Source organism: Erithacus rubecula (genome assembly GCF_903797595.1).
Source record: "Erithacus rubecula genome assembly, chromosome: 3".
Taxonomy (NCBI): Eukaryota; Metazoa; Chordata; class Aves; order Passeriformes; family Muscicapidae; genus Erithacus; species Erithacus rubecula.
Genome location: NC_136689.1, coordinates 106,798,635 through 106,826,619, shown reverse-complemented (window position 1 = coordinate 106,826,619; position 27,985 = coordinate 106,798,635). Strand labels below are relative to the sequence as shown.

Genomic DNA, 27,985 nt, shown 5'->3' with positions numbered 1-27,985 from the left:
TCCTTTATACTATGCTATTTTTTTTAATGAGCTAAATACTAAGGTGCTCTCAGAAGCCAGAATCTGACCCAATTAGGGCAAACTCTGGCCTTCTCCTCTAGCACTGACCATACACTTAGAGCAAGAAACAAAGACAGAAATCACCCCTGTCCAAGAAATTGCCATGCTTTGGGATATATACAAATAAAACTGTTTGGCAAGCCAAAGCAATGCATAAACAGAACTCACGCTTTGCCTCATAAAAGGTAAACTTCAGTTTTAATAGTTTCTCTAAGAATGGGTATTTTACATTTGAATATCCTTAATTCCAAATAGAGGTTATCAAATGAAAAGAGGTGGTAATAAGGTAGGACACATCCTAGAAGAGTATGAAAACAAGGATGCTACTCCCGAGTGTAAGATTGAAAGTACCTTTTAGCAAAAAAGAAAAACCTCAAATAACACAGTATTTTTCAAAGTAGTTTTGGTATATGCTGTGCTGCCTATTAACTGATGACATATGTCATGGCATTTCTTATGAATGAGCTGCATTCCATTTCTTCACGGAGTGCCTACATTGTTTTTTCTGCTCTGCTGTGTAAGGTGCAAATTCCTGGGATGAGAAGCACATCTCATGGTATCACATATCGTGAGAATTATATACTTTATCACTTTATCATGGAGTGGGAGTTTTAGTGCCAGAGGCAAAGTTTCATCTCCAAAGTTATGCTTACTGTCAGTAGAGTGAATCTACTTGAGCTGACATCCCAACTCCACTTCCCAGCTGAGAATCTGAATGGTTTTGTTGTTTAAAGGCCACTTGATTAATATGATTGGAGAGTAACTGTCACAGAGTTTTACTTTCAGTTGCACAGCCAAGATTTTAAATATTTTTTGACCAAAGATTTTTTTTCTCTTTCTTTTAAGCCTTTTTCTCTGAACCCATTTGTAGACAGAAACCTGAATAGAATCATAGAATGGTTGGGTTGGAAGGGACATTAAAGACCATCTAGTACCAACTCCTCTACCAAGGGCAGGGACACCAGGTTCCTCAGAGCCCAATCCAACCTGGCCTGGAACACTTACAGGGATGGGATTCACAGCCCCTCTGGACAACCTGATCCAGTGCTTCACCATCTATATATTTCTTCCATATATCTAACTTAAATTTTCCCTCTTTCAGTTTGTACCCGTTGCTCCTTTCCTGTCACTGCAGTTCCTGATGAAGAGTCCCTCTCCAGCTTCTTTGTAGGTCCCTTCAGGTACTGGAAGGCTGCTGTGAGGTCTCCATCTCTTCCAGGCTGAACAGTCCCAAATTTGTCAGCCTGTCTCCACATGGGACGTGCTGCAGTCCCCTCAACTTTGCGACCCTCCTCTGGACTCGCCCCAACAAAATGCTGGTGAGGCTCTGGTCAGTGGGATGCAGCAGACACCAACAGAAAAATCCAGCCAGCTGCCACTCCTCCTCACAGACAGGAGGATTTGTACCTCTGCTGCTCCTTTTGTCAGGAGACACCTGTACACTGCACTGTATTTCAGACACCAAAGCGAACGCTGCGTCTCTGCTGTACCAACAGCTGTGTCAGTCTCGGGTAAGTGCTGGCACCTCAGCACCACACCAGCACAGAAATGGCTCTGGCACCCAGCCTGGCCTGCACAGCAGTTATTTCTGTACACACTTGCAGCAGCAATAGAAACTCACAGTTGCTCGTATCTGTTGTTCAGCACCCTTCCTTTCTGTAACATGAAGTTAGCAATTTTCTTGCGTTATTACGTGGGAAATATGTTCAGCCATGGAATATACTAGGTACTCTCATGTCTTAATTGAAATATTTTTGTCTAAGCAGCTGGTAATCCGTTTATTCAGGTAGGGTTTAAATTGAAATAATGACTGAGTTCAGTACAGCTTTCTGAACCCCTTAATACATTGCTATGCCCAGGCCTGTGGGTCAGCACACAAATTAGAGTATGCAAAACTGATGGTTTCCCTGAAGACATCAGGAAAGCAACCTTTGTCTGGAATAAATTGCTGAGATGTAGGATGTCTTCTTTTTACTTGTTTGCAAACATGTACTGGGAAAATCTGCCTCACATTAATAAAAGGCTCTTTAATGAGCCACTTAACTATGGCATTTTTAGTTGTTCAGTTGATGAATTATTTTATAACTTTGGAAACTGTTTGTAGAGTGGAGTCACTGAGATACACTCATACACTCTCCATGCTCTTTATGCCTTGGCCTGGACATTGCTCATCGAGCATTCAAAAAATATGGGGTCCAGTGAAGTGAAATGAGTGACAAGCAAACAGAAAGTCTCATGAAGGAGATCACAAAAAAATCCCAAAGCCTTGTTATTACAGATAACTGAGGGGAGGACCTGTTGATTTATACATCTCTTTAGGATACTATGACTCCCACTTGCCAGAATTTTGTTCATGTTTTCATCAGGTACAAGTTAAGTTTGTAAAAAACATGACTTCTTGCAAACTTTGATTATTATTTATCCTTAAACCATTACTACCACAGAGGAAACTGGAGCAGGAGCAGTGAGTCGAAAAGCAAGAAGGACTATATAAAGATGATCCTTTGAGAGGAAAGTGATCTCACAGCATTATAAATTGCAAAGTTATTTTCCATCATAAAGAACTTATTTAGGCAGACCTAAGAGGATTGGGGGATCAATAGAGAAATGTATCCAGAAGTATTATGCAGCTTGGTAAAAAAAAATTAACTCTTTGCTAACTCCACCAGACAACAGTCACATTGATCTCAAGCAAATCTACTCATGTGAATAAAATACAGTAAGCATGGGGCATTTACTAAGTAGGAAAAAACATTCATCTGACCACACTGAACAAAACAGACATTGAATCAAAAAGCTTTCTCTGAAGAAAAAGGAGATTGCTAAAAGAGAACAGCAACAGCAAAAACTGCAGAGGTGTAATCCTAACATCAAACACACTAATGACAGCAGGATTATTTTCTACTCAGTACTGGCCAATGCGCCATAACAGAAGTTTTGAAATGTTCACATATTTATCTTCCTTCTGTTTGTCTTTTTCTGACATCTGTTCAGCTAAGGGCTGGAAGCATGGTAAAACCCTGGAGTTTTTAAAAGCAGTGCTTCATAAACTATAATGGAAATGAACTTAGAATGTGAGCCACTTTCTTTCCCCTGAGACAGTGCTGTCCAAGAACAAGCCGAGTTCTGCTCCCGCCCCCAGAAGCAGAGATGTCATGCATACTTCATGTGAGAAAGATGAGAAAGCCCAGTGTGCTTCAGGATCCTCAACCAAGGTGGTTTTGAATGGTAAGCAGTGCAATATCTACAGAGAAACTGGAGGTTCTGTCCCCTTTACTCCACAAAGCAAGGACAATACCATACTATACGCAGAATTATTCCTGAGGAATTCAGGAACAAGAATGCTGTTTGCTTTAGCAGCCCCAGCGTTTAGGAGACAGCACATGTCAAGTTCAGGCTGCATGTAAAGCTGCAGCTCTGCCCTCAGTGTGTGCAAGACTTATGGGTACAACATTTGACTTCTCAGTACACATTTGTGCGCCTGAATCTCCATGAAGACAAAAACAGCAGAAATCTTGACAAGTGCTCAAGGACTGAGGAACAATTTGGGTGCCATGAGCATACCTGGAGACTCCCCAGCACCCGTAGAGAGACTGGTTCCATCAAGGATCTTCATCTGCAGCAGGTTCTTAACATGGATAAGCTGCTCTGGATTTATTTACCCCTGAGGGCTACTGTATAGGCCAAATGGGCAGATTTCCACAGGGACAAATATGAGAAGTACGGCTCATGCAAAGGTCATGTGCTCTACTGAAGTTTACATCCTTGTTCCACTCTACAAGAACACTAAAGCACACCAAAGAAAATAACCCAAGTTTTTCTTTAAATGTGAAGAAACACGGCTTATTTTTATGCCAGTCTTGTTCTCAGTCCTACTGAATCACTTTTGCTAAAATATTCCAAAAATACTCAGGCTGAGAAAAACAGCTGGCTAGAAAAATTTCAGCTTAGACATTAAAAGTTTTACAAATACTCTGAAAAACTATAAGGTACTATAATGGGAACTTTTCTAATTGGTGATGCTACCAATCTATTACAGTCAGGAATTTACATATTTTATTTATCGCAGACTACACTATCAACTAGCCTCCACTGAGCTGAAAAGAGGCAGTAAAACAAAACCAGGAGGGAAGCAGAGAGCAGGCAGAGCTGCCAGCTGAACCTGGACAGGCCCAGTAAAACTGTTCTGTGGCCAGCCTGGCCAGTGAGAGACACTGAAGACCAGTTTCCTGTGTCTGCCATGGCATTACAAGGCTATACCAGACACATGCACATTGCCCCAGCAGAGAAGGCTCTCACAGCATGAATAGTCTGCACCTCTCCCAAGGTCATGTGCCTGAAACCCACAGGCAGTCAGACTGACGCTCAAATACGACTGGAGCCGTACAGGCTGTCGAGATAAAATTATCCCAGCCGTATTTCAGCAGATTGAGAAGAAACCTGAGATGCATATTCAGATTAGCTGCAAGAAACAGGATCCCTGGACAAGCAACAGGCAATGCTATCAGCTTGCTGTAAGGAAAACTTGAGTGGGTTTCACACAAACCAACCTCTGGAGAAAGAGGAACAAAATAGTTCCTCCTTCTGAGGCAGAAAATGAGTGTTTCCAGAGCCATGTGACAGTGTGGTCAGGACTGTACCTCCCATCTATCCATGTGACTACAAAGAGCTCTCTGCATTGAAGTCTCCTTTCCTAACTCACTCCTAAAATGCTTCTGCAGTGACACACATAAGACACAAAAGATCCCACCCAGGAGCTAATTTCTGAATGTACTGTTTACAGTTCTTAAAACAACTCCAATGAAGTGACAACTGGTGAAGATTTAAGAGCTTGACTTAGTTTCTGCTAACTTGAAAATAAAAACCAACCAACAAGTAGGTTGCAATATGTTAAGACATTTCAGCGCAATTGTCTGTGTGAGCTATGACAAAAAGACAAACTTTTAGAATATTTAAGTTTCCATTGTGTAATAATAGTGGGTATAACAGGAATTTGGTATCTTCAGGCTGGGAAAGACTAGATTTAGGATTGTGATAACCTATTTAATTTCCTGAGGTCATAAAGTTACGTTGTAAAGTTCTTGCATCAGGTCAAGAGAACTCCTGACACACCAGAAACTCTGCTTCATGATGAATTATGGTCAGATAAAGGTGTCATTTGAGAGATTACAATACACATGTTCTACTCAATAATAATACTTATACAGGATGTTGCTTTTACATCTGTAAGTGGGTTTTTGCACTTCTTACCTTCAGTAATGTGTGTTCCTATCTTTGGATTGCCTGTTACACTAATATGAAGTGACACTTCCTTACCAAGGGTTCAAATTTTAGTCGACCTTCCATTCTGCCCTGGACAGGTGAATGAATCGGACTGTCAATTTTTTAATAGCTAGTTGAATTTTACTTTTAATAAGATTTCCAGTGCAGATTATTTTTGAGCCATTCTACCCATCAATTTTTTTATAGGGTCAAAAGAACTGTTGTTCTGGATCATGCATACGACGGCATAAAACAAGGATAAATTACAATCACAAGATTTGATAAATAGGAGACAGAAGATAAGGAATTCACCTTCAATAAAAAGTTGAATTGTGGGTACTAAGATCTAGCATTGAAAATAGAACAGGAGATACCTGGTAAAGAGAGTGATGTGTGACTGCCATGTAGATTTTTTCCATGGCCTTCAGAATTAGAGATGCTCAACATCTCTGAAAAAACCCATAAAGGGTCACATTGCATTTAAAGCCATGGAAAGTTTATGTATGTAATGCACTGCCTCCTACCACCAATATTTCTAGAGCATAAACAGGGTTATTTACGAGTGAAAAAGGAATGAGTTTATTAATGATCAGGTGTGCTTTCCAAAAAGCCACTAGGGCAGAGGGCAGTAGCTGTCAGAAGAAGAGGGTGGGGTTTCTTTCCTAACACACAGACAGTGTGTGATCTCTTTTGGGATTTGATCCCATGAGGAAAGCTAAACCACAAAGTCATCTTGGAATACCTTCATTCTGATCTTTGTCAAAGACCATCTTCCCTCCCTGCCCCACAACCACATCATCCAGTTTATTCAAGAATGCAGCTGGCCAGGTGAAAACAAGAGGGAATGCCTTTCTCTCATCACTCCCCAAGCAGAGAGTCTGTGAAAGGCACATACCTACAGCACTTCAGTCAACAGAGGTTCTATGAAAATGGGAGAAATTGAAGAATCACTACAGAATGAACTGAAAGCACAGAGCATGAGCCATGTGGAGTACTCACCACAGTGGGGCTGAAGATGGCATCACAGCCAAAAGAAATTTGGTTTAAATTGTAAAGCTCTCACTGTATCATCCCACTGATGATAGTTTTAGCCAAAACTCATTTAAATAGGCTTGTAATTCTAAATACTGCTACAGGAATTACAACTGCAGCATTTTCCAACATGACAAGTAGAATGGATTTAGGTTGGAACCAACTTAGCTGTTACACAGTTTTCTTTCTAGAAAAATGGCAGCTTCTTTTGCCCAAACTTTAGCACTTAAAAAAGAAGACAGTTAAGAAGTGTTTAATCTGTTCTCTCTTGCTGCTTTTGCCACATCCTGCAATATTTGTAAAGTCCTGCTCTTTATTTAAAAGCTGAGTTATCAGACATCATGAATAATTCCCTAACATCTATCTGATTTGTTGCCTATATCAACATGGGAAATTAAATGACCCAGACTGTACCTTCATTCTACCAATGCAGTGGAGAGCTGCTTCAAAACAATTACAGTCTGCAGCTGATCCTTTCCCTTGCTGTTTCCCCTCCAAAGAAGAGGTGCAGAGGCAGAGATGACCAGGGAAGTGTGTTCTGCATCTCTGCCCAGTGGTGACAGAATTCTTCATGATAATATTTCTGCTCCAAAAGCAGGAGTCAGATCAGACCCTGTGCTGGAAAGGTCTACCACTCTACTGGTTTCACCATAAAAGTGCACCATCCCAGGAATGTCTCCAGGGGCCGTGATTGACAAACCCCAGTTTCTCTGCTTCCTCCTTGAGCTGTGCAGGTACAAGGCAGCTCTGAGTTGGTTTCAGCTTCAGCACTTGCTAAAATGCTGTGCATTATCACTGGGCACAGTCTGGTGCTAAGTGAGCTCTGCAGCTCGTGACTGGCATTGGAGCACATCCCACCAGCCTGGGGAAGGGACAGAGCAGAGATCATGCTGCTGGTGGCTGACACATGTCCTATGTTTGAATGAGGAGTGGAGACACCACACTTTCACACAGACATTCAGAACAAGATTTCTTGCCCTTCCCTTCCCTTTCCATATATAAATATATATATATATAATGTATGTATTCACAGTCTAGAGCCAACCTGGAGTCACCTGAACGACTATATTTGAGCTTTTACTTTCCAAATCTGTGACATGAATGTGAAGATGGAAGCTTAAGAACGTTTCAAAAGCCCACAAACATCCTCAGTGAATAGGTTTTTCACATCCTCACATCCTGAGTATTAAAAAAAATATTTTAATAACTGAATTCCTTATAAATGATTAATGTATTGTATTGCATGTAAGTGCTCTCCTGTTTCTAGGAATATCTTGTTGGGTAATATTCTCATTTGTGATTCATTACATGCTCTTTTATAATTGCAGTGAAACAATAGTTTCTGGGTAAGTGGTTTTTAAAAGTTTGTTGGGTGCTACAGGAGATCAAAGAATAATAAAACTTACATGGAAGCAAAAGTCGTGCATGAATAACAGCACCAGCTTTAACAAAGGACTGAATAAACACATGTAATTCTAAACAGGATGGACTGAATTCTTCATCCTGTCAATTCATCCTGGAAGGCTCCACTCAAATGAAAAGGCTGAGCAGATAAGACTGCACATATCCCCACAACCATTTGCTTCAAAAAACACACATACACAAACCTGGGTTCCCATGGGCAGGGGAAGCTCTAACTGAAAGATGCCAACACAGACCTTTACATGCAGATTTTGGGATCCTCTAAACAGTGTAAATGCATGTATAAAAGCAGCCTCAGCAAACAGTAATGACTAAACCAAACAGTCTTTATTTCAGTGAGCAGAGAGGTGGCCACAGCAGCTGGGATGACCTCAAGTTCATATCCCAGCACAATCAAAAAGCAGAAAACAACTGCCAAATATGTCAGATATGACACTTCAGATCTAGTCACCTGTTGTTTTGGTTTAGTGAGGGAAAACATTGAGGCAGTGGTTGGGAATGAAATTTTTCTTTGCTGTCAGAAATAAAAGGAAATATTTTCTGTAAGCACGGAGTAAGTAGAACATTGAACAACTCTTAAGAGCAGATCACCCCGAATTCAACCAAAATTCCTCAGAGCTTTTCCAGAATTTCTACTACGTCCAATATAATCACAGTGGAGACTCCTGGATCTCACTTAACAGGCCCAACAACTATGGAAAAAAAGGTTTTTCAGCTTGGCCACCTGCATTTGGAACCAAAATGCTCAGCTGCAGGGCTTCAGCATTTTTGACAGTAAAAGTAAATTGCCAAGTGCAGTGATCAGCCAGTGAACAGCAGTGTTTGTGGAATTAGTCACTCATCCAGACTGAACATAGAACACTTAGGTTAGCTTATTGCTTCCAAATATCAAATAAAAATAAAATATGAAAAGGACAGACTAATTCTGACATAAACAGTGGAGAAAAAGAGCACAGAACAAAATGTGTTAAAAGTAAGGGACTTCTTTCCCAGAAAATGATACAGTTAGATGTCATACATTTGTTCAGAATAAAAAGAATGCAGCAAGTAATATATTTTACCTATATAAAGTTTGGTTTTGAGCAATTTTACTGAAATGTAGTGTTCTGAATGCAATATCCAAGAATCACAATAATCCATTAATACAGAGGTATATGGCTATTATTTTGTCAAAATAAACTACAGAGTGGAGAAATCTTGGAGGTTTAAATTGCTCTGGGATTTCTGTACAGCCTCTTTGCAGAAATACTAACCTAATGCAAAAAAACCCAGCAACTAAGGACATTCAGACTGAATGTCTTTCTTAATTCCCAGGTGAACAGAAAGCCCCATGACTTGTGTCCAAATATTTTGAAAGCATCAGTACAAAGGAGTGACAGGCATCACAGACATCACCTACTTTCCATGATTACATGAACTGTATCAGATTGAAGAAATAAAACTTTTTTATCTCCTTGCAATGGTAGCGATTTTCATTCCCCTCAACAGCAATCTAGTCTTCTATGGAATGCAGTGGCATTTTAAAGTCTGAAGTGTGAAGGTCATGAACTGAATTAACACAAAGGGTAAAAAATAATTCAAAAAATGTAGTACCAGTATTTATACAGCAGTTTAACAGGCCATAATCATTATGAAGTCTGTGTAATTGTTTGTGTATATGAAGGGCTTCAGGGGGATGAAAACTGTAGTAAAATTTGATGTGCCTTGTAATCCCTGGGTGAACTGCAAGGCTCTGCCTGCAGGAACAGCTCCTGCACCAGGAAATGCTGTTCTGTCATTAGGAGAGATCTGCAGGTGAGACTGCCCAGCCATGTCTGGGCTATGGGAGCCAAGCTGCCACCCCACAGCCCGGGACACACAGGTAGGACTACCCCTACACCCTGCCCTGGAAATCCAGGAACACCAACAAAGCCAGAGAAGTGCTGCATTCAACAGGCTCCTTGCTGTGGACAGTGGAAGGAGCAGGAAATGTGCAAAATGTGCCTGCTGTGCTGCTGGCACCAGGCAGAAACACGTGAGGCTGGTTCTCAGCACACTGTGGGATTGCAGATAAAGGCTGGCATGTTGCATGCTGCTGTGCATGCTGCTGTGCATGCTGCTGTGTTCCTGCTGCCCTCTGAGGTGTCAGCTCTCACCCAGCCTGGGGTGCAGCCAGCAGCATCACCCTCTCCCCACTCCAAGCCGCCTGCACTTTCATGCTCTGCTGTTAAAAGTACAAGTTTTCTGCTGAGGCAACAGTCAACACAAAGCTGCCAGAAAGACCCCAAGCAAAAGCCACTCAGAACAACAGAAGAGAATGCAGAGTGCACAAAACAAGTGTACACTGTTACCAGTGTTGTGTGAATAACTTACCAGCCTTACTACCCTTCATGGTTTAGTACCAATTAAGCAGCATTAAAAACACTTCAGCTTGACTATAAGAAGCTAAAAATCTTAACAGAAATTGCATATGGAATTCCTTTTCTTTTGTAAGCTTCAGAAACACATGCTTTGAAATTCCCAGTGCTCTTCCATCAATGTGGAGGTGACAAAATGTAGCAAAGAGCAAAGGTATTACAGGGCAGATTCTTCTCTGCTTTTCATTACACTGTACAGCTGCTCACATCAGTACCATGAGTTCAAAGCTTGAATACAAACTGTTACTTTCTGAAAAAACTCTGCACTGTGTATCAGGGCACCCAGCCACATTTTTTTTATGCTTTTTTTTATAAAGAAAGAATGTTTTCAGATGTAAATCGTATTTCCCCAAGCCACTGCCAGTACCCAAGCAGACCCCATGAAGACAGATAACACCACACCCTACCCGTAGAAATGATGCTCCTCCGATCTCTTGCTCTGTTCCCTGCTTCGTCTGCCTCAGAGTGCCCAGATCAGATCCTGCCTCGGAGAAAAAGCAGAGTCAGAGCCTTGTGATACTCAGAGGCTGCAGGAGGATCAGGGAGTACTGGGCTGAAGCAGCATGGGTGGGAGATGTATCCAAGTACACTATTGCTCCATCACCACCCATAGGTACTTGAGAGCATCTCTCTTTGAAACTGCTGGTCACCATCTGGTGATAAAATATGGAGATGCCAAGTGAGTTAAAGCAAGCTTGTGCATACCAGCATATTTTAGTTACACTCCATAATGAAACCCATCATCACCTTCATTCGTACTGTGGTGTCTGTCCCAGCGTTGCAGCTTCATACAATTTGTGTTAACTTTTTCTCTCCTTAGCTTCAATTACAAGCCAATTTCATCTTTCCATCACATATACATAAACATAACCTTCCAATTCAAGACACTTCTCGTATGAAAGAAAGTTAAGTGCAAAAGAGAGCAGCTGAGACCTACAAAGTCATGCCACTCCTAAAAACAGGCATAGAAGTCAGGCATTGGCATGAATTTGCTAAATGATGCAAAATTAAAGTGCTAAAGAAAGAGACAGGAGTCTGGCCCTTCCCCTGCTTCACAACTCTTCAGTGTGAATTACAAAATCCTGGGACAGCAGCAAGATGAGGCCTAGCTGACCTTTAAAACAATGAATAATTTCCTAACATGGCGAGATGTTTTAAATATACGTAACAGCTTTAAACACCCAAAGCGCTCTCCTTTTAATTATTTTTGCTACATCTGAAATATTTGAGGAAAATGTAGATGATATCTCTAATTTGTTAATTACCAGCTGGCTCCAACCATGCATTATTAAACTACTATGGCAGTGACTAATGCCTCTGACAATACTAAATTACCAACAACACCTTGTGGAAGAATGTGACCTGAGCAGCCTGGAAAGGACTACCCGCAGGTGCTTATTTTCAGATAAAGATGGTTTATTAACTCAGGCATATGACAGCAAACATTAAGTACCACAATAATGCCTAAGTCTAGAGGAAGAGGGTTGCACCCCAAACCCCAAAAGCTGCCTACCCCATGAGCACTGCCATTCCCCGTGGCTGGAGTAACCCAAACACCTGCATCTCACTCCCTGCTCATGGCACAGATGTGGAGGAGGAAGAGCACACTGAATTTTTCTCTGGAGGTGCTTTAGCTGCAGCCATGGCTCCCTGCCTGGTGGCTTGGGCAGGGTTGTTGGATGTGCACCTTGTTCAGGACTCCTTCACTTCCAGCCCAGTGGTCCCACAGGCTTTGAAACAGAGAAGCTGAAGACAAAGGAAATGTCATTGCCCACAGAAGGTCCCTCAGCACAGCTGCAGCCCAAGCACTGCCCTTTTCCTCTCACCTTTGAATAAAGTCTTATTTATTTTCACTTTTTTTTTTTCTCTCTAAGCACTTTCTGCCAAATTGATTAAACTAATAGCATTATAGCTTGGACAGGAACATACACATCTTTGCTGTATGTGAAATAACATTACTCTCCCTTCCAAACCTTCCTGGAGTGGTTATGAAATCCAGTCTTCTCTTGTGCATTTGCATTATAAAACTGCTGAACAAACCTATTCTGCTGTAATGGAAAGGGACACATTTTCTTCCCTACTCTAAGTAGGTCAATGAAAACATGATGCTGTGATGATGAAATTGTTTTCCTCCGTCTTCTTTCCCCTAATGGCATTTTCAAATCATTCCAATTTAATAATGTTTCTAGTGTTAGCATAATAACACTGTAAGGTTATTAACAACTAATGTATTGGTGGTCCTAACATCTGGGGTTTGTACTGTCTTGTGGGCTTATTTCAGCCTTAGGTATACACATGCAATTCCTACACATGGCACATCGTGGCACAGTTAAGGAAAGCCTGAAAAGAAATCTGGATGTGAAACGCAACACATTATGAAGCACAAAAATTTAACTCTCAACTCTGACATTGACACTGAACTTCTACATCAATGTGATCTCCTTTTTAGGATGACATTCTGACCATCATCTCCTCTAAATCTGTGCCCAGTGAACTTGCTCTGAATGAGCACTGGAGTAAACAAAGCCAGAATATTTCCAATGGAACTACTCCAATTCACAGCACCTGGAGACCTCTGCATGCATTTCGTCAGGAGAGATTATCCAGTAGCTGCAGAAACATTCAACTTCCAGCTATAGCTGTTTGAATACTAAATGCAAACTAAAGAACACTGGCAATAAAAACACTTTTCAGGGGAGAACACTCCTCAATGAGAAAAAGCAAAGAAATTACATTACACTGAAGAGAATACAGAGTGCCGAAAGTATTATCAAAAGAAATGTTAAACAAAAAAAAAAAAGAAAAAAAATGTAGCTTTTCTACTGTCTATTTCAGAACAGATGGTGGGAATTAGTTTTGTTTACATTATCCTAAAATGAACAAAAAAAATTAATTCACCTCATATAATGCCTGTTGCATGCTCTCGCTCACCCACACAAGAACTCCAAAGGCCTCCTTCTGCAGCCAAATGTTTGTCACAGCAAAGGTTACACACTCTTACAACCCACTCCTTGTACCCTTGTCCTGAAAACAACAGGCCTGTCTAGGACAGTAAAGCTAAGCTCATACAACTGGACATCACTCTGTCCTCAGTGTGAAATTTTTACCCTATGAAACCCCATGACTTCAAAGGAAACTCAGATTTCATCCGAAGAATCCAATTACATATTTCAGATTTAGGATGGACTGTCAAGCACCAGCTGACAAAGTGATGTCCCCAAGTATTTCAGGATAATGATATTTGAGATGAAATGCAAAGCCAGCTGTTTATGCCTTATCTAAGGAACATTTCAAAATGAGGAAATTATATGATGATTAAGTGCCTCCTCCACCTCAGTAAAATACATTCCACTCTGCAGATATCTTTGCACCCAGAATTTAGAAAGAATGTCTGTCATTAAAATAATTCCATGAGCAGTATTATCATCAGTATCATCAAATCATAGGGATGGTAGAAAAGATATGTAATCCACCTCCCAATGTGAGACAGAGTCATATACATTTTGTTCATGTTTATTAAAATCATTCCTAACACTTCCAGTGATGGAGATTCCACAAGATCCACTGGCAGGGTATTTTGTGGATAAAATGTCATAGGGTTTACCTCCTCTTTCTTGTTTCATTTCTGCCCATGGCACAGAAAATAGATTACTGGTCCAGTCCTTGCAGCAGCCTGTGCTGTGCTGTCTGTGCCTGAAAACCTGCCCTTCTCCTACCTACTCCTCAGCAGGCTGCTCTTCTTTAGACACAGAAAATGTAACCCTTTCATGGTTCCCCTCTGGGGCAATCTATGGATATCTGGTCACTTTTCCTGACCTCGTCTCCACACCCAAAGTGCTCAGCATTTTCTTCAAGAGCACTGCTCCACAATGAACACAGGTCCAGCCTCTGTGCACCCAAGAAGACAGGAGTGCCCTTGCAATGCTGCTCCACAAAAAACACCAAATTGTGTGTAGTTTTTCATCAGCACATAGTGCAAAATACAGGAAATCTATCAAGGACTGGGGCAGTATTTGCACAAACTTACCCACTTTTTATTTGCTCCATCTACCAGGAGCAGGGTGGAAAACCAGGTAGGACTATTTCCTCCAAGGCTGAAATACCCAATTTTATGCCCTTGCTCTGCACAGAGCCTGTCAGTAGAGGCAGTCAAGCCTAGTACAAGCCCAAGCACTCACCTAAAGTGTTGTGCATAACAGAAAAAGGACAGACCTGGCTAGGCTGCGGCTGCTTTCTGGCAAAGCTTGGTTTCTCTTGGATATAACACAATGGATGACTTATTTAGTACTTTAATACTTAGCAAAAGCTCAGGTTTTGTGCACAAGGAATTTATTTCTCCGCTTCCTGAAAATGAGAGTGGCCTGAAAAATATCAGTCTATCTTCTTAGTTGATGCCTTTTTCACAGAGAATACACTGTTTCAATGAAAGTGGATATTAAAAAGAGTAACAGCAAAGATTAGGCCCATTCAGTCCAAGTTACCATCAAGCTGTGAGTAACTGCACATGACACTCAGCCATCACCTTTTCTCCCTTCCATGAAAATGTACTGTCCTCAGTTCACATGAGTCCAGAACTATTATTTTTCCAAAAGTCTTTAATCTCTAACACTTGTAATTCTATTTAGGAATACATTACCAGATTTAATGTAGATTAAGAACTTATACTTGTTTGGATTCTCTCCAAGCATCCACTACCTTCTTTATTTATTTAACTGTATGACTTCTGAAATCATATTTACTATCACCTAGGGTCACATAATTGCTTTTTGCCATTATCATTTTAGCAATTTTCCTCTGTTTACCCCCACTTCCTACTATAAAATCTTTTTCCAGTTGCTCTGCTAAATTTTATGGCTGACCTGAAACTTTATATAGCAAATATTAGAGTGAGGTTGAATGTATTATTTACCCATTTTCAGCAAGTTTCAAAGCTAAAGTTACAGAAAAGAAACAGCTTCACCTGTGCTAAAAGGAATCTTTATTCTTTTGCTGAGAAGCCTTCATTCCTCCATTGTTTCAAACACAAAAATTCTGCAGGCAGATACAACTGTTACTTTCCTGTCACAATCATCAAACAGCTGCTGAGTTTATTAACAGAAGTCACACCTCATCCCCAAGGATGCTCACAGGGAGCTTTAGAGCTTACAAGTGCAAGTGATTGCTCTGGCAGAGGAAGGTCTGCACCTTTGCTGATGAGCTCTGTTTTGCACTGAGTGGGTCTATGGGAGACATGCTCAGGGGGCTCCTTGCAAGCCACACGCAACCTCTTGTATTTGAAAATGTGTTTCCTCCAGAAATTTCCTCCCTGAGACTCTCTAGGTAAGCAGAGGAGATGGAGCAAGGATTGCTGCTGAATTCCCACTTCTGAATGTGCTGCCAGCCTGCCCCACCTGCTGTGACTGGGTTTGATGGGTCATCCAACTCTACCTGGAATCAGGGGAAAAACAACTCACAGCTTTGGGTGAAGAGCCCTGGGAGGTGGCAGAGAAAAAGGGGAAGCCAGGATGCAGAATAAGTTGTAGGGGAAGTAATATGATAGATACCATTGTCAGAAGTGGGGGGTTAAAAAAAACAAAAAAACAAAAAAAAAAAGAACATGGCTTGTTTACATAATAGCCTGGCAGAGAATGAGTTTGACTCTCATCTCAGCTTTGTTAGGTTCTCCCTGCATTCCTGTATCAACCAGCATAATACAACTTATAGCTGATGTGATTTATTTTCTCTAATGAGGCATGGAAACTGATTGAAATTTTAAGAACAAAAATAAAATCATAAAACACTTTGCATTTTGTTACATCTGTTTGGAAACTTGTTCGATCTGTTCAGAAACAGATTGTTGGTGTATATTCAAAGAAAAGTTAAGTATTTGCTATCATAAGAGCAACTAAAAATATACATCAAATACCAAGATAAACGACTGGCCAGCTCTCCTAGACTAACTTTAATTTTTCAAGTAGGTGAGAAGGTTCTAGTCATACAAGATATTTAAGATTCCACGTTTTAAAAGTGTCAAGATTTCAGAATTATCAACTCAGAAATTTAAAAAAAAAATTAAATCAATATGCTGCTTTTGTAATTTAATGTAAGTTTTTTCAGATGTAAAGGTAGTCATTCTCAAGTGATCTAAGTGATGAAGTGATCTAAAAGCAGGAAAATAATTGCATTTCTGTATCACACAAATGATACAGTAGGTCTCTGAATCCAATATAAATGAGTTATGAATTAGAAAAAAATTCAGGCAACAGAAACTTGTGATAGCCAAATAATCATTGCTTTATAAATCTGGAAAGAATCAGTGCTCCCTGATCTTCTTCCAAGGACAATGTTGCATTAAGAATGAACACACACTGAAAAGGTAGTAATTACTAGAAAGCATATACTTCCTTTACAAGAGGTATTTTTAAAATGTAGCAGGAAAGCCCAAGATTACTAATTCTATTTGCAGCTGTTACTCGGTAATGAGTACTCAAGGAAAACTTCACTCCATGGTCCTCTGTGCTTTGCCTTTGCTTACTTTCATTGTGTTTAAAAAAGCTAGTCACAAGTCATCATCAAATTGCTTTGAAAGTCTACTTGCTGACAGACTTTTCTGTCTCTGCTTCATTTTTAGCTCTTTTTTTTTTTTTAGGTTTCACTTAGTGCAATTTTTTTTACAAATTTACAAAGAGGTTCCAGACTAGTTTTATCTTTACCATAGACATAAAAGAAAATAAGAATGCAACATGTAGGTACCACTTTTCATCCCTTGACCCTGGAGCACTTCACTGAACCAGGCAAGTATCACCATCACTGCTCTCAGAATGGGATACTCCAAACCCTCTCCCCCTCCATGGCTTGACAGAGGTCACAGGCACAGAAGCTGGCTTGTTCCCTCCACTGCCCCAGGGAAGGTTATATTCAGCAAACAGCTATCACCATGCCAGCAAATGAATTAATAAAGAAAGATTCATCATGTCCACTGCCTTCCTATCTCTTTATTACTCAGAGAATAATCCCCAAACCAACTTTTATAGCAAGAGGCCATGTAATTGGTTCAGACACAGGAAAGAGACAGTAGAACTCAGCTTCCTCTAACACCCTCTGCCAGGAAGGATGATTTCTCAAGACTGTTAGGTGTTAGGCATTCTTTCAACTACCACAGCTGCAATTAGATGCATTTTTAAGCATCCTATTACTGGGAAGTATTGCTGTGTTTCCAGGTAAAGTCAGTGCATATCATAATCGTTAGCCAGGAAATTCTTTATTCCCTCATACACCAGGAGCCGGAATGAATAGTAAGTGCAGGAGATCTGACATCACTTGAACAGGCAATTTCCTTGGGTTTCCACTCACGGGCTCAGAGGTGATAACATGGCTGCATGGGACATAATAATTGCATTAGTTTGGGGGTTGAGTGGGTTTGTGTTTTTTGCAGAATTACAAAATTACAGAACTGAGGCTGTCTACAGTGTGGTGCACAATACAGACTGTAATACTCTGCCAAAACAAATAACTGGGAGAAGAATCAGGAAAGGAAAATAAAGGAAATTTTATCATTATAAGCAGCTGCTTTGGAGTTTAGAAAAACACCAGCACATTGTCAGGGAACCTTGGAGAAACAGTCCTTAAACTCCTTACCAACCAGTTCCAGATGACACTTCCATTTTCTTATTTATGGCAAAATGACCACTGCAAAAAGCTTGAAGATGAGGCTAGAAGTTTTACAAAGGCAGAGAAGATAATGACAGAAAGAAAAGTGCAACCATGTCCAGTAATTGTAAACTCTAGCAAGGAGGGATTTCTAATACCCATAAGCATATCTTGCCACTGGTTTGCAAAGACAAAGGTGTAGGATCCATTAAAGGGGAAAAACACTGCAAACCCATTTTCACCTCAGAAAGAACGCTGTTTTTGCATTTACAACTTAATGGTACAAAAAGGAGGGACATGACCACCCTCCCTTAGAAGCAGACATGCTACCAGCCATAATATAGCAGAGCATCTCCCTAGAAGACACCAAACAGCCAGCTCCCTGGAGCAGGAAAGCATGGCATATGCTAGTGATGCCACTGTACAGCATCAGAGCATCACCTCACCCACTCACACAGTACCTGAAACCAGGAGGCACCAGCTTCATCAAAGTTCTGACCCCTGCTGGATCCCCCTGATGAACAGCACCTTCATGATCTCTCCTCTCTCTGCAGCAGCAAGAGGCAAGGGCTAGGGACAGGCTCCCTCTCCCCATCCCATCCCCTCTGTCTCAGCAGCACTTCTACATTTCCCCCTGTGTAGGATTATGTGAGGAAGGGAAGGGAAAGCTGCAGTGAGGAAAGAAGTCCAGAAGATCAAGAAGAGGGTGTCACCATTCCTAGCAACACCTTGTTACAAAAGCCTTTAAGAAAGTGATGCCTGCTTCTCTCTTCTTCCTCCCTCCCCACTTCCCAACACATCCTAGTCACCTAAGGAGCACAAGGCTAGGGAGGGAGAATGGGGCAGGGAGAGCAAAGAGGGTCCAGTCTCTGTGTCAGTCTGATAAAGCCACCACACCCTTACCCAAAAACCTCAGTATTATGCTGCTGTGTAGTACCATTATCACTGAGCACATGCAGTACCACACTCACCCTAACCAAGAAAAATTCACCTTAACAGCTGGCCAAGGATTTTCCGCTTCAATAAATATGCCAACATTATAATAATTTAGACTTTGTATCAAATACACGTATATTTCTATGAGAAAATATCACTTTATTGAACGTTTTCCATTTATTGCTAGGACAATTGGAAAATATTGTTTCAGGTGGATTAGGTAGACCAGAACACTTTTAAAGTCAATCTAATACCACAATGTAGTTCTCTTCCCTGAGAACATCCTGTTCCGGGTCAGATGCTGATTCCCTTCCAGGAGTGAGGTTTTTCAGGCAGCTTCACTTCCCAGAATTCAAAGCATGTTTCTTTGTGACAAAGCTCTCCAATGCCTCTTGGACATTTAATTATGGGAGAAGGGTCTCAGATAATGAAATGGGAACATCATGCTCCTGAACTATAACTTCTGTAAAGCAATACACTGTGGTAGGGAAATGCAATTAAATTTTGAACTGACTCAGGAATTTCCCATGGAACATTAATTCTATTTTATGCTCACCTCTGAATGTCAGTCTATTTTTCTCTTTCAGTTTAGGAAGCTTATAAAAGGTGCACTGAACCCCTACTTCTAAATCTCCCTCCCTCCTTGGGGAAGAGTTCCCATAATCATGGGAACAGTGCATCTGCAAACACAAGCCTATTGTGTTAAACCTTATCAGAGGCTATGCCTAGCCTGAGGAACTGCTACCTAGATACCCAACAAAAAGGAATAATGAAGGTATTTTCACCCCCTTCCAACCCCTTCTGGTCTGCAGGGGCTTTGAGAGCTCACATGACTTGTCTGAAGCTGCACAGGACCCTGTGCTAGATCACAGAAAAGTTAGAAACTAACCACAGGGAGTTAGAAACTAACCACAACTTCACCAAGACTCACTGCAGTTTTACTCATCTTGACATGTTTTGTCTCAAAGGTCTTCCACTTAATACCAAAACAAATATTGCAATAATTCCTTGAAGTAATGTAAAAAAATTCCTTCATGTAAGCAACTGTTGGCCTGGAAATTCAGAACATGACTGAAGCACTGAGAGAGTCTGAGCTACTTAAGAGAACACTCAGCTATTGCAAACTGTAAAAGAACTGGCTTGAATTTCATTTCTCATCCCTGCATCTGTTTTTTATTCCAGATTTACCTTAAAGATTATCTATCTCTTTCTTCTCCATCCCCTACACTTAATCACACAGAAAACACTTCACAGCAGATCTGCTCACCCAAACACACCCAAATGTTTTGCTAGATTCAGGGAAGCTGACCAACAGGGATGAACTCAATCAAATGCCAGCAAGATACCAAAACATACCAGACACATCATCTTTCCTTGAAACAGAGGAACTGTTTCTATTTTAGTTCACCCACTTTCACATATTCTGCACGACACAGACTGCCATAACACGCATCTCTTCAGCACTGATATCTATAACCAAAAATGTCAAGCGCTTCAGTTATCCACAGACAGCACCTATTTCCTGGGCTTATTATGGGCAGCACTAACATGTCAGGAATTCCGAGTATGTTTGGGTGAACTGACACCAGATCCAAAGTTAGGAGCTCCTCTACTACAAGTGTAAAACACACATGCCCAAAAAAAAGTGGTAAAAACAATGCTGGCATTTAGATGACACATACTCAAAGCCCAAATTCAGATGAAACTCTCAGATTACAAGTTCTTGCTATAGAACAAATATTACATCTAACTTCCAAATGAGTTGCTGTATTTTAAAATGCTTTTGGGTATAGCAACACCACAACTTGACCAGAAATGTTTCAGAAACTTCCTGAAAAAGACATTGATCAATGAGGCAATGTATCTGCCAGATATTGAAATTACTTCTGATAAGTTCTACAAAGAATATAATAGCCTGATTTTCCCTTTTTTACTTACAAATTCACTAAGTGAGGACTACCTCACTTGGGGTATCTGAGCAGGGGAATGCACAGATTTTTAAATTACTGCTAGAAGGACTTTGTTCAAAGAAAATGATAGCCAAAATGTTTGTTTTTGTTGTTTTCTTTAAAAAAAAATGAACTCCCAGTAAAAGCATTATTTGGGAACAAACAAACAAGAAAGTTAAATTTAATTAACCCTGTGCTGTGATCCAATTCACCCATGAGGAAATAGTTTGTAAGTGAAACCATGGCCAAACAAGCAAACGAACATTGATTACATCCTCTCAAACATGGAAAACAACTCGCTTTTCAACTTTGTAATAATAAGCAGCATTTCAAACAGCATGTCCCACTAACGAAGAGCAAAGGTATAGAACAAAAATAATCTATTAGGAAAACAGCACTTTAAACTGTAATGGTAAAATAAAGCCCGAGACTCCCTAGGTATGCCAAGAAAAGTAACCTCGTGAGTTAACACTTCACAGAGGAATAAAGTTCAGATGCTCCATACGGGGCAAACGGGAGAGCAAATCGCCCGGGGTAAGCATTGCTCTAGCATCCACCTCATCCTAGAGGAACTGCCAGAGTGCTCTGAAGGCAGCAGGAAAGCCCAGAGGAACCACCCCAGCAAACGCATGCAGAGGCAAGCTTCCTACTTACCCCACCGTATGCACCATGATCTCTTTTGCCACCTTAGTAATTCCCAAGTATCCAGAATGTTATGTTTTTAAGGAATATTACAGCTGTTAGAGGAGACAGAGGCAAGCTGAGAAGCAGAGCTTTGCGAGAAGCCAGGCAGAGAGGGATGAATTTAAACCTTGGCTCAAGATGCTGTGTATTCTGCGTCTATCTTTAACTTCTAAATGATTTGGTTTCACATTCCTCTGAAGTCCTGCTGGCAGATGCCTTCGTGGAGCTTTACCAATCGCAGGCACCCGGCTCCCTCTCCCCCTCTATCCCTCCCTCCCTCCCATCCTTCCAGGCTGCCACTCCACCCCCATCTGCCCCATCCCCACCTCTCCTCACTCTCCCTCTCTCACACACGGAGGGGGATGGCTGCCAGCATTTCTCGGGCTTCCAGCCTCGCTGCCCGCCCACGGCTGAGGGAGCGGCCCGCCCGCCGCGCTGCCGGGCACCGGCGCCGCGCGGAGCCTCCGGGAATCGGGCAGCACCTGGAATCACCGCTTGTGCCCGCCCCGGCAGGGTCCCCGAGCCCCAGCGACACCGCGGTCCTTAACGGGAGCCCTGGGGCGCATCTTCCGCAGGGGATCCCGGGCACGGCGAGCTGGAGGCCCGGGGCAAGGCAGCAGTTCAGCCGCTGCTGGGCCGAGGCTCGGCAGAGACACATCCGCAGGCTCACAGCACTGCTGACTGAAGCACAGGGAACTTTACCGAGGAAGGGCACTTAAACAAAAAACAAAAACAAACAAAAAAAACCCACAAAAAACCCCAACCCAAAATAAAATATATGATAAAAAAAAAAAAAAATTGTACTAGATCTTGACTACAAAGCTTCCAAACTTCCACTCTTAGTCCGCGGCTCCTTCAGTAACAATGCCTTGCGATGTTGTTTAGACTCTAAAGTAACTAGACTACAACTAATGATGGCATTCTAGGTGACTGAAGTGGGGAAAAAACTCCTTCTACGTAACTCAGGAAGTCAATATCCCTACCAGAGGCTGCTAGTGTTGACACAAACCCCTGACTCTAAAGATCAGCCTTTCGGAGCAGCAGATTTTAATGCCCAAATGCTACTCAGCTGAGTCCTGCTTGCCATCAAGTCTGCCTTGTGTCAGACATGGGTGGGAGCGGAACAAGCCACAAGGCTTTATGTAAAATGTATGAATTATTGAACACTTTCAACAGGAAAACACCAATTGCCAGTCACACCAATTCAAACAGAGTAAGCTGGTAAATGTCTCTGGTTTCTTAGAGTCTTCAGCCTTTGTCTGAGCTGCTGCCAAGAGGGGGTTGTAGGGATGCAGCCAAGCAAGCAGCGAGCACAGGTTGGGGCAGAGGGGGCAAAGCCAAGCTGTGCCCGGAATCCCTTGGCTGGAAACACGGTTTGAAAATGCCTTGCCAATGCCCCATTTCATGGAGCATTACACTTTTCAGAACGCTGGTGTTGAGAGGCTGGACAGATACAATAGTAAAAGTGATCAAGAATTACTTCAGGCTAATGAAGGAAACTGGTGAAACTTGGAAAGGCTCCAAGGTGGAGGGGGGGGGGATGTAAAAAAATCAGCCAAAGGGCTGTATCATAGTGCATATTAAAAAAGTCTCCAGATCTCCTGACTGCTTGATAATATGCAAAAAAATATGTGTGTTTGAGAACACGTATAGCATATATAGTCTGATGAAAAACTCCACAGTTATTTTCATGGTCAGTCTGCACACACTGAAAAGCAAGAGCCCTTCTTAACCTGGATTGAACTCAGGTTTGTGGGCCTGGAGTAACACAGAAATATTAAATAACAAACCAGTTGACAATTCCTGAAGAGTTTAAACATTTCTTTTGAATCACTATCATTTGTTACTATTAGTAAAGCCAGACCCTAGTATGTTCAATACTTGCGTTCCAGAGCAGCTGAAACACTCCAGCTAAACATGCCATGGACTTCCTGCCAGACGAGGAAAAAGTCACTTCACAGCTTTTTCTCAGGATTCCTGATACAACAGTTCAAGGTATGTGTCTATTAGCAGGTTGAGGAGCTGCACAAACTGCAGGAAAGCTGCCTTGTGTGGTGCTCCTTTCTGACAGAGTCACCTCTAACACTGCTGGTTTATTAATCCCTCAGAGCACAGAAAATCAGAGCCAGAAAACTCCCGTTCAAATGGTGCAACTTCACATAATGCAGTATGTACATCAAGTAATACTTTTTCCCAATTGTTTGTAAAGATATCAGCCTTGAAGGGTAGATAATCACTAGAAGCAGAGACCAACTGCTAACATTAGGTTTTAAAAAGCACAGTGCTAAGATGCTCAGAGAGACAAAAGAACAAAGAAAAGTCTTTGTGCTTTTGTTGGCAGAGGGCTCCTTTCTAATTAGGGCAACAAGGAAGGAAGAAAGAAGCTCCCCGTGGAAGAAGGTGCGATGGACAAATGTGGTGATTCAGAAATGAAGTCATGAACAGGAAGGATTAGGACTGAGCTGTTTATAGGACTTCAGCCTACCTCTAGAGAGTGCTTAAGTGTTAGGCAAAACAATGGCAGGGAAATCCACGGAAGCACATCCACACTTTTATCTAAGTTTGTGTGTTTCCTTCAGTAGATACAGATGAAAAAGAGATTTGGCTTTGAATCCTCTAAAAGGTTACTGTTTGCTTCCCATGCCTCCTAAGAGTGTATTTAAAAACCTTGGAGTGTGGGGAGGGGAAGAGCTTTGGAAAATGATGCTGAAAGTTAATGGGAAACCTTGGACGTCAACATGGACAGCATGATCCCAATCCCATGAATGAGACAGTCAGAGGTCATATGTCCAAAATACCACATAAGCCAAAGGAGAAGACTGGTGTCCGGTTTCCTCAGATGAAGAGCTGTGCAGTAATACCAGGGTTTAATGTGCAACACAGAGTACAGCTGCGAGATTTACCATTGCTGTGACAGGGAATACTGTGCACTCAGCAGGGACTGCTGCTTATAACCATCATCAGCTGTAACAGATCTGCGGCATTAGATTTGAGATCTATGAAAACATATTAATAGTAAGTTCTTGTGGAGGAGGGGGAGCTCGAGTTGGAGCTGGCATGGGAACAGACAAGGGAGTGGCAGAGAGAGTAACTGGTACCAGTGACAAGCGTAAAGAGGTAACATATTTGGAACCATGTGACTTCCTACCATTCCCAATTTAGCCAAGTGCCTAGGAGGCATGATCTGTCCTTTCACGTATAGCTATTTTTAATGTGCACAGAATTTGCTCTTTGTCTCCCCTTGTCTGTCAGTGTCTTCAATTCATTAGTCTTTGCAGTCTTAAGATTTGGGCTTACTGGGACAAGCAACATCTACCCTACGGGCTCAATCCTTCTAGGTCTTACTCAAGAGTATTTCTGCTTTGGAATGATCTTGTTAATCTCTGCAGATATTTCAGCACAGGTTTGTTCACGAGTAAGAGTTCTGGAGTAGAGACTGTAATTGAATTGACAGGCATGCAGTTCCTGCCCATCACAATGGATTCAGCACTGTTTATTCAGTATTACTCAACCTGCACACCCCTCACTGCCTCAGCCAACCTCCAGCCAAGCCTACTCAGCTGCTTACTTACACCAAAGGTTTTGGCCAAGTGTTGATCCATGTGCTGCTTTTCTCTCCTGCCTACCACTTTTTTTTTTTTTTTTTCTCTGAAGAGGTGGGGGACAGCTATTGCAGCAGTGAGAACAGGAGGATCTTGGTGGCAGACCCCAAGCACCCACTCCCTTGCTGTCCCCCACCAGGCAGCCTCCAACGCAGCAGGACACATCAGCCCTGGAAGGAAACCCAGGGGATGGACATGGACTCACCCAGGGCAAAACACTGCCCTGGTCTCCCAGTGTGGAGTCTGATGCTCTGGGCACAACTCTCCTACCATTTCCATGAGGCTCACTGGGTAATGGCAGGAAGCTCAGTCACTGGCAGTGTTCAGATGGGTGAGCTCTGCTATTTGCAAAACACATGCAAATTGTCTGAATTCTTGATAAGCATTAATATAGTAAATGGGCAATACACTTAGTACATAGTCTGTAACCAGTTTTGCAGCATCAGATGATTTTCTGTGCTGGCTTTTCTGTTCTTGATTTCTATGTTTCTGTGATTCAAACCATAGGGAAAGAAGGGACATCATCCCTGGTCACAAACTGAAGCCTCAGGAACAAATCATATTTTCAGCCATTCCATTTTACTGAATAAAGGAAAAATCTATTTACTTTCGAAAGTGTCTTTCCTTTTGCTATGTCTTGTATTTATACTTCTGGTAGGAGTTTTTGGTATGAACTCATGGCTTAAACAAGTATTTACCATCATATATAAGACTGTCACATACAAGAGTCAGGATATAAAGACTTTGGCTTTATTTTTGTAGACAAGAGCAAAGGTTTAACATTAATTATGAAGAGTTAAGCAACTTTTGAAAAACTCTGTGCCTTTGCCTTTACCAGATGCATTTTCAAGCTCACTTAAAAAATGCCTAAGGGGAGAACTAGAAAAATTCTGGTTGCATTTATCTTAACACTAAATACAGGAAAAATACTCTTTCTGTTAGGTGCCCAAACTGATCAACAAAATTAGAATCTGAGATTTGATAAAATGAAGAGAAACTTTTTAAAAATGAAGTTTTGTAGGTAAATGGATAATTTTACCAGACTGAAAAATATTTTTCTAAACAGGTAAACAGGTAAACCTAAGCCCACAAAGTGCTGAGGCCTGAAAAAGTCTTTATGGAACTGGTAGTGCTCCTGATAAATGAAAAGGCTGCTTTCAGACTTTCTAATATCATTTATTATTTGTCCTCTACCTGAAAACAGTGAACTTTCAAGGTTTGAAGTGACAGCTATAGCTCATTTAAGTCGCTTGGTGAGCAGTGCACCTAATGAAGATTGTCTTCCTCAGGATTTATGATCCTCTGCTATTTATTGCTTCCAACAACAGTAATCCCTGTTTCCTCTAAGCTCTCATGACCACTGCTGCCCCTCAGGATAGGAGAGCTGCCCCCCTCTGTTTCCAGCTTCATGCAGCCAACCTGCACTGCCACCTTCATAATTATCCTTTCCATTTCCCCAGGCCTCCATGATTCTTCTGGATACTGCCCTCAGTTATCAGTATTTCCAACTCCCTTCCACCTCCTCTTCTGTATTTTCTCCCTACCTGTGGAAAAAGCAGAAAGCAGGTTGTACAGCTTGATTCAGAGCTGTGTGTGCTCAGACTGAGCAGCCAGCACACATGGGAGCTGCTTCAGGAGGGGAATATTGCATGTCCTGTTCCTTTTTGGGTTGGTATCTTGGATTCCACTTCAGGAGAGTCAAGGGGAATCAGTATAGCAAAATTTTTTCCTAGGTGTTTAATTTAGCAGAAGGTGTCTAGTGAGTTCAAAACTAGTGGCTGTGGTCAGGAGTATGAGACAAACAAACATAGTATGATTGTGTTCCCTCAAAAAGCCAAACTCTGAAAATAAAATAAACAGCCCACATGCCAGCTACAAAGATTCATGGCACAGTCTTTGCTCCAGCAGGAGATGCTCTTTGTCTTCTCAATGATAAGAACCTTCTGCTGCTTTAAAGGCTTTATGTCTGGTTTAACCAAGTATACAAAAGCTAAAGAACTGTGCTAATTAACAGAGCTCATTGCAGCCTGTTCTTGAAGATGAAAAGTGCAATGCTTGTGAAAGATCACAACACCAAAACTTGTCTTGTCACAACATTCACTGGAAAACAAAGTCTTTATTCCTGAAATTATTACACATTGATATTTTAATTATGGAAATGGCTTTGTTATCCTGTCTCACTTCAGCACCTTGGTTTCACTGAAATGCTAAATTCTGCACTGAAAATGGTTTCCAGTAAGTTTTTTACAAAAATGCCATAAATCTTACCTCTTTCTATTTGCCTGGATGGACAACCCTAAGTTTTTTGTGGAAATTCAGCCATTGTGTGAAGTGTGCATGTAGACAAACATGACTGTGGCTGGAGTGATACACACACTTTTTTCAGAACTGGAAAAGGATAATCTATGAAACAGAGTCTATGTTCAGCTGAGCTAAAGGTAGGAACAATCTCCTTTCATTCATCCCACATCCCACCAAAAACCACTCCTGCTCTCAAATAAAACTCATTTTATTTCACCCTCCAGATGAAAAACTTCAAGAAGAAAGGTACTTTTTTTTTTTTTTTTCCACCATGAAGAAAAAAACGCACAGCTAGAACACAGAAGGAGGCCTGGAAGTCTCCAAAACTGCTAATGAGAGCTGAAACATTAATATATAGGCCAACACCAGGAATCCCATGGGATCAGTTATGTAAAAGGCAGCAGCGGCTGACTCGCTCTCTGAAATGCATCAGTGCCCTGCAGGGCTGGGGGCGGGAGGTGTCCCTGCACACTGCGCTGTCCTTCCTCCTTCCCTCACACAAGAGCGGGCAGGGCTCATCCGCAGGGCGGGCGAGAGCCGGGGAGAAGCTGGTCCTACTGCTCCCTCTGCCGTACCCATCCTGTGCAGAAATCCCAAATGCCGGCGCGGAAGGCAGCGCTAAGGGCCGGCAGCTTTGAGCGCGGCCTGCAGGCAGCGCAGGCTCGGGAAGAGGCGCGGCGGCCGGTGACGAGGCAGAAAGCAGCGGCACCCT

The 27,985-nt window shown here is 41.8% G+C and overlaps 1 protein-coding gene across 34 annotated transcripts in view; it reads right to left on the bottom strand.

Moving 5' to 3' along the window:
• DTNA (dystrobrevin alpha) overlaps window positions 1-27,985 on the bottom strand; it is a 219,254-nt gene that overhangs the window by 155,496 nt on the left and 35,773 nt on the right. For 22 of the 34 annotated variants that reach the window (XM_079299381.1, XM_079299411.1, XM_079299403.1 and 19 more), the window contains exons 1-2: window positions 21,341-21,491; window positions 10,581-10,653 (exon numbers count right to left, since the gene is read on the bottom strand). The exons of 5 other annotated variants lie outside the window; for them this stretch is intronic. Coding sequence is in view for 1 of the 29 variants with exons in the window: in XM_079299410.1 (XP_079155536.1) it covers window positions 21,341-21,357 (17 nt within the window). In the remaining 28 variants the exon portion in view is untranslated. 7 more of the 34 variants (XM_079299414.1, XM_079299404.1, XM_079299407.1 and 4 more) reach the window with 5 other exon arrangements.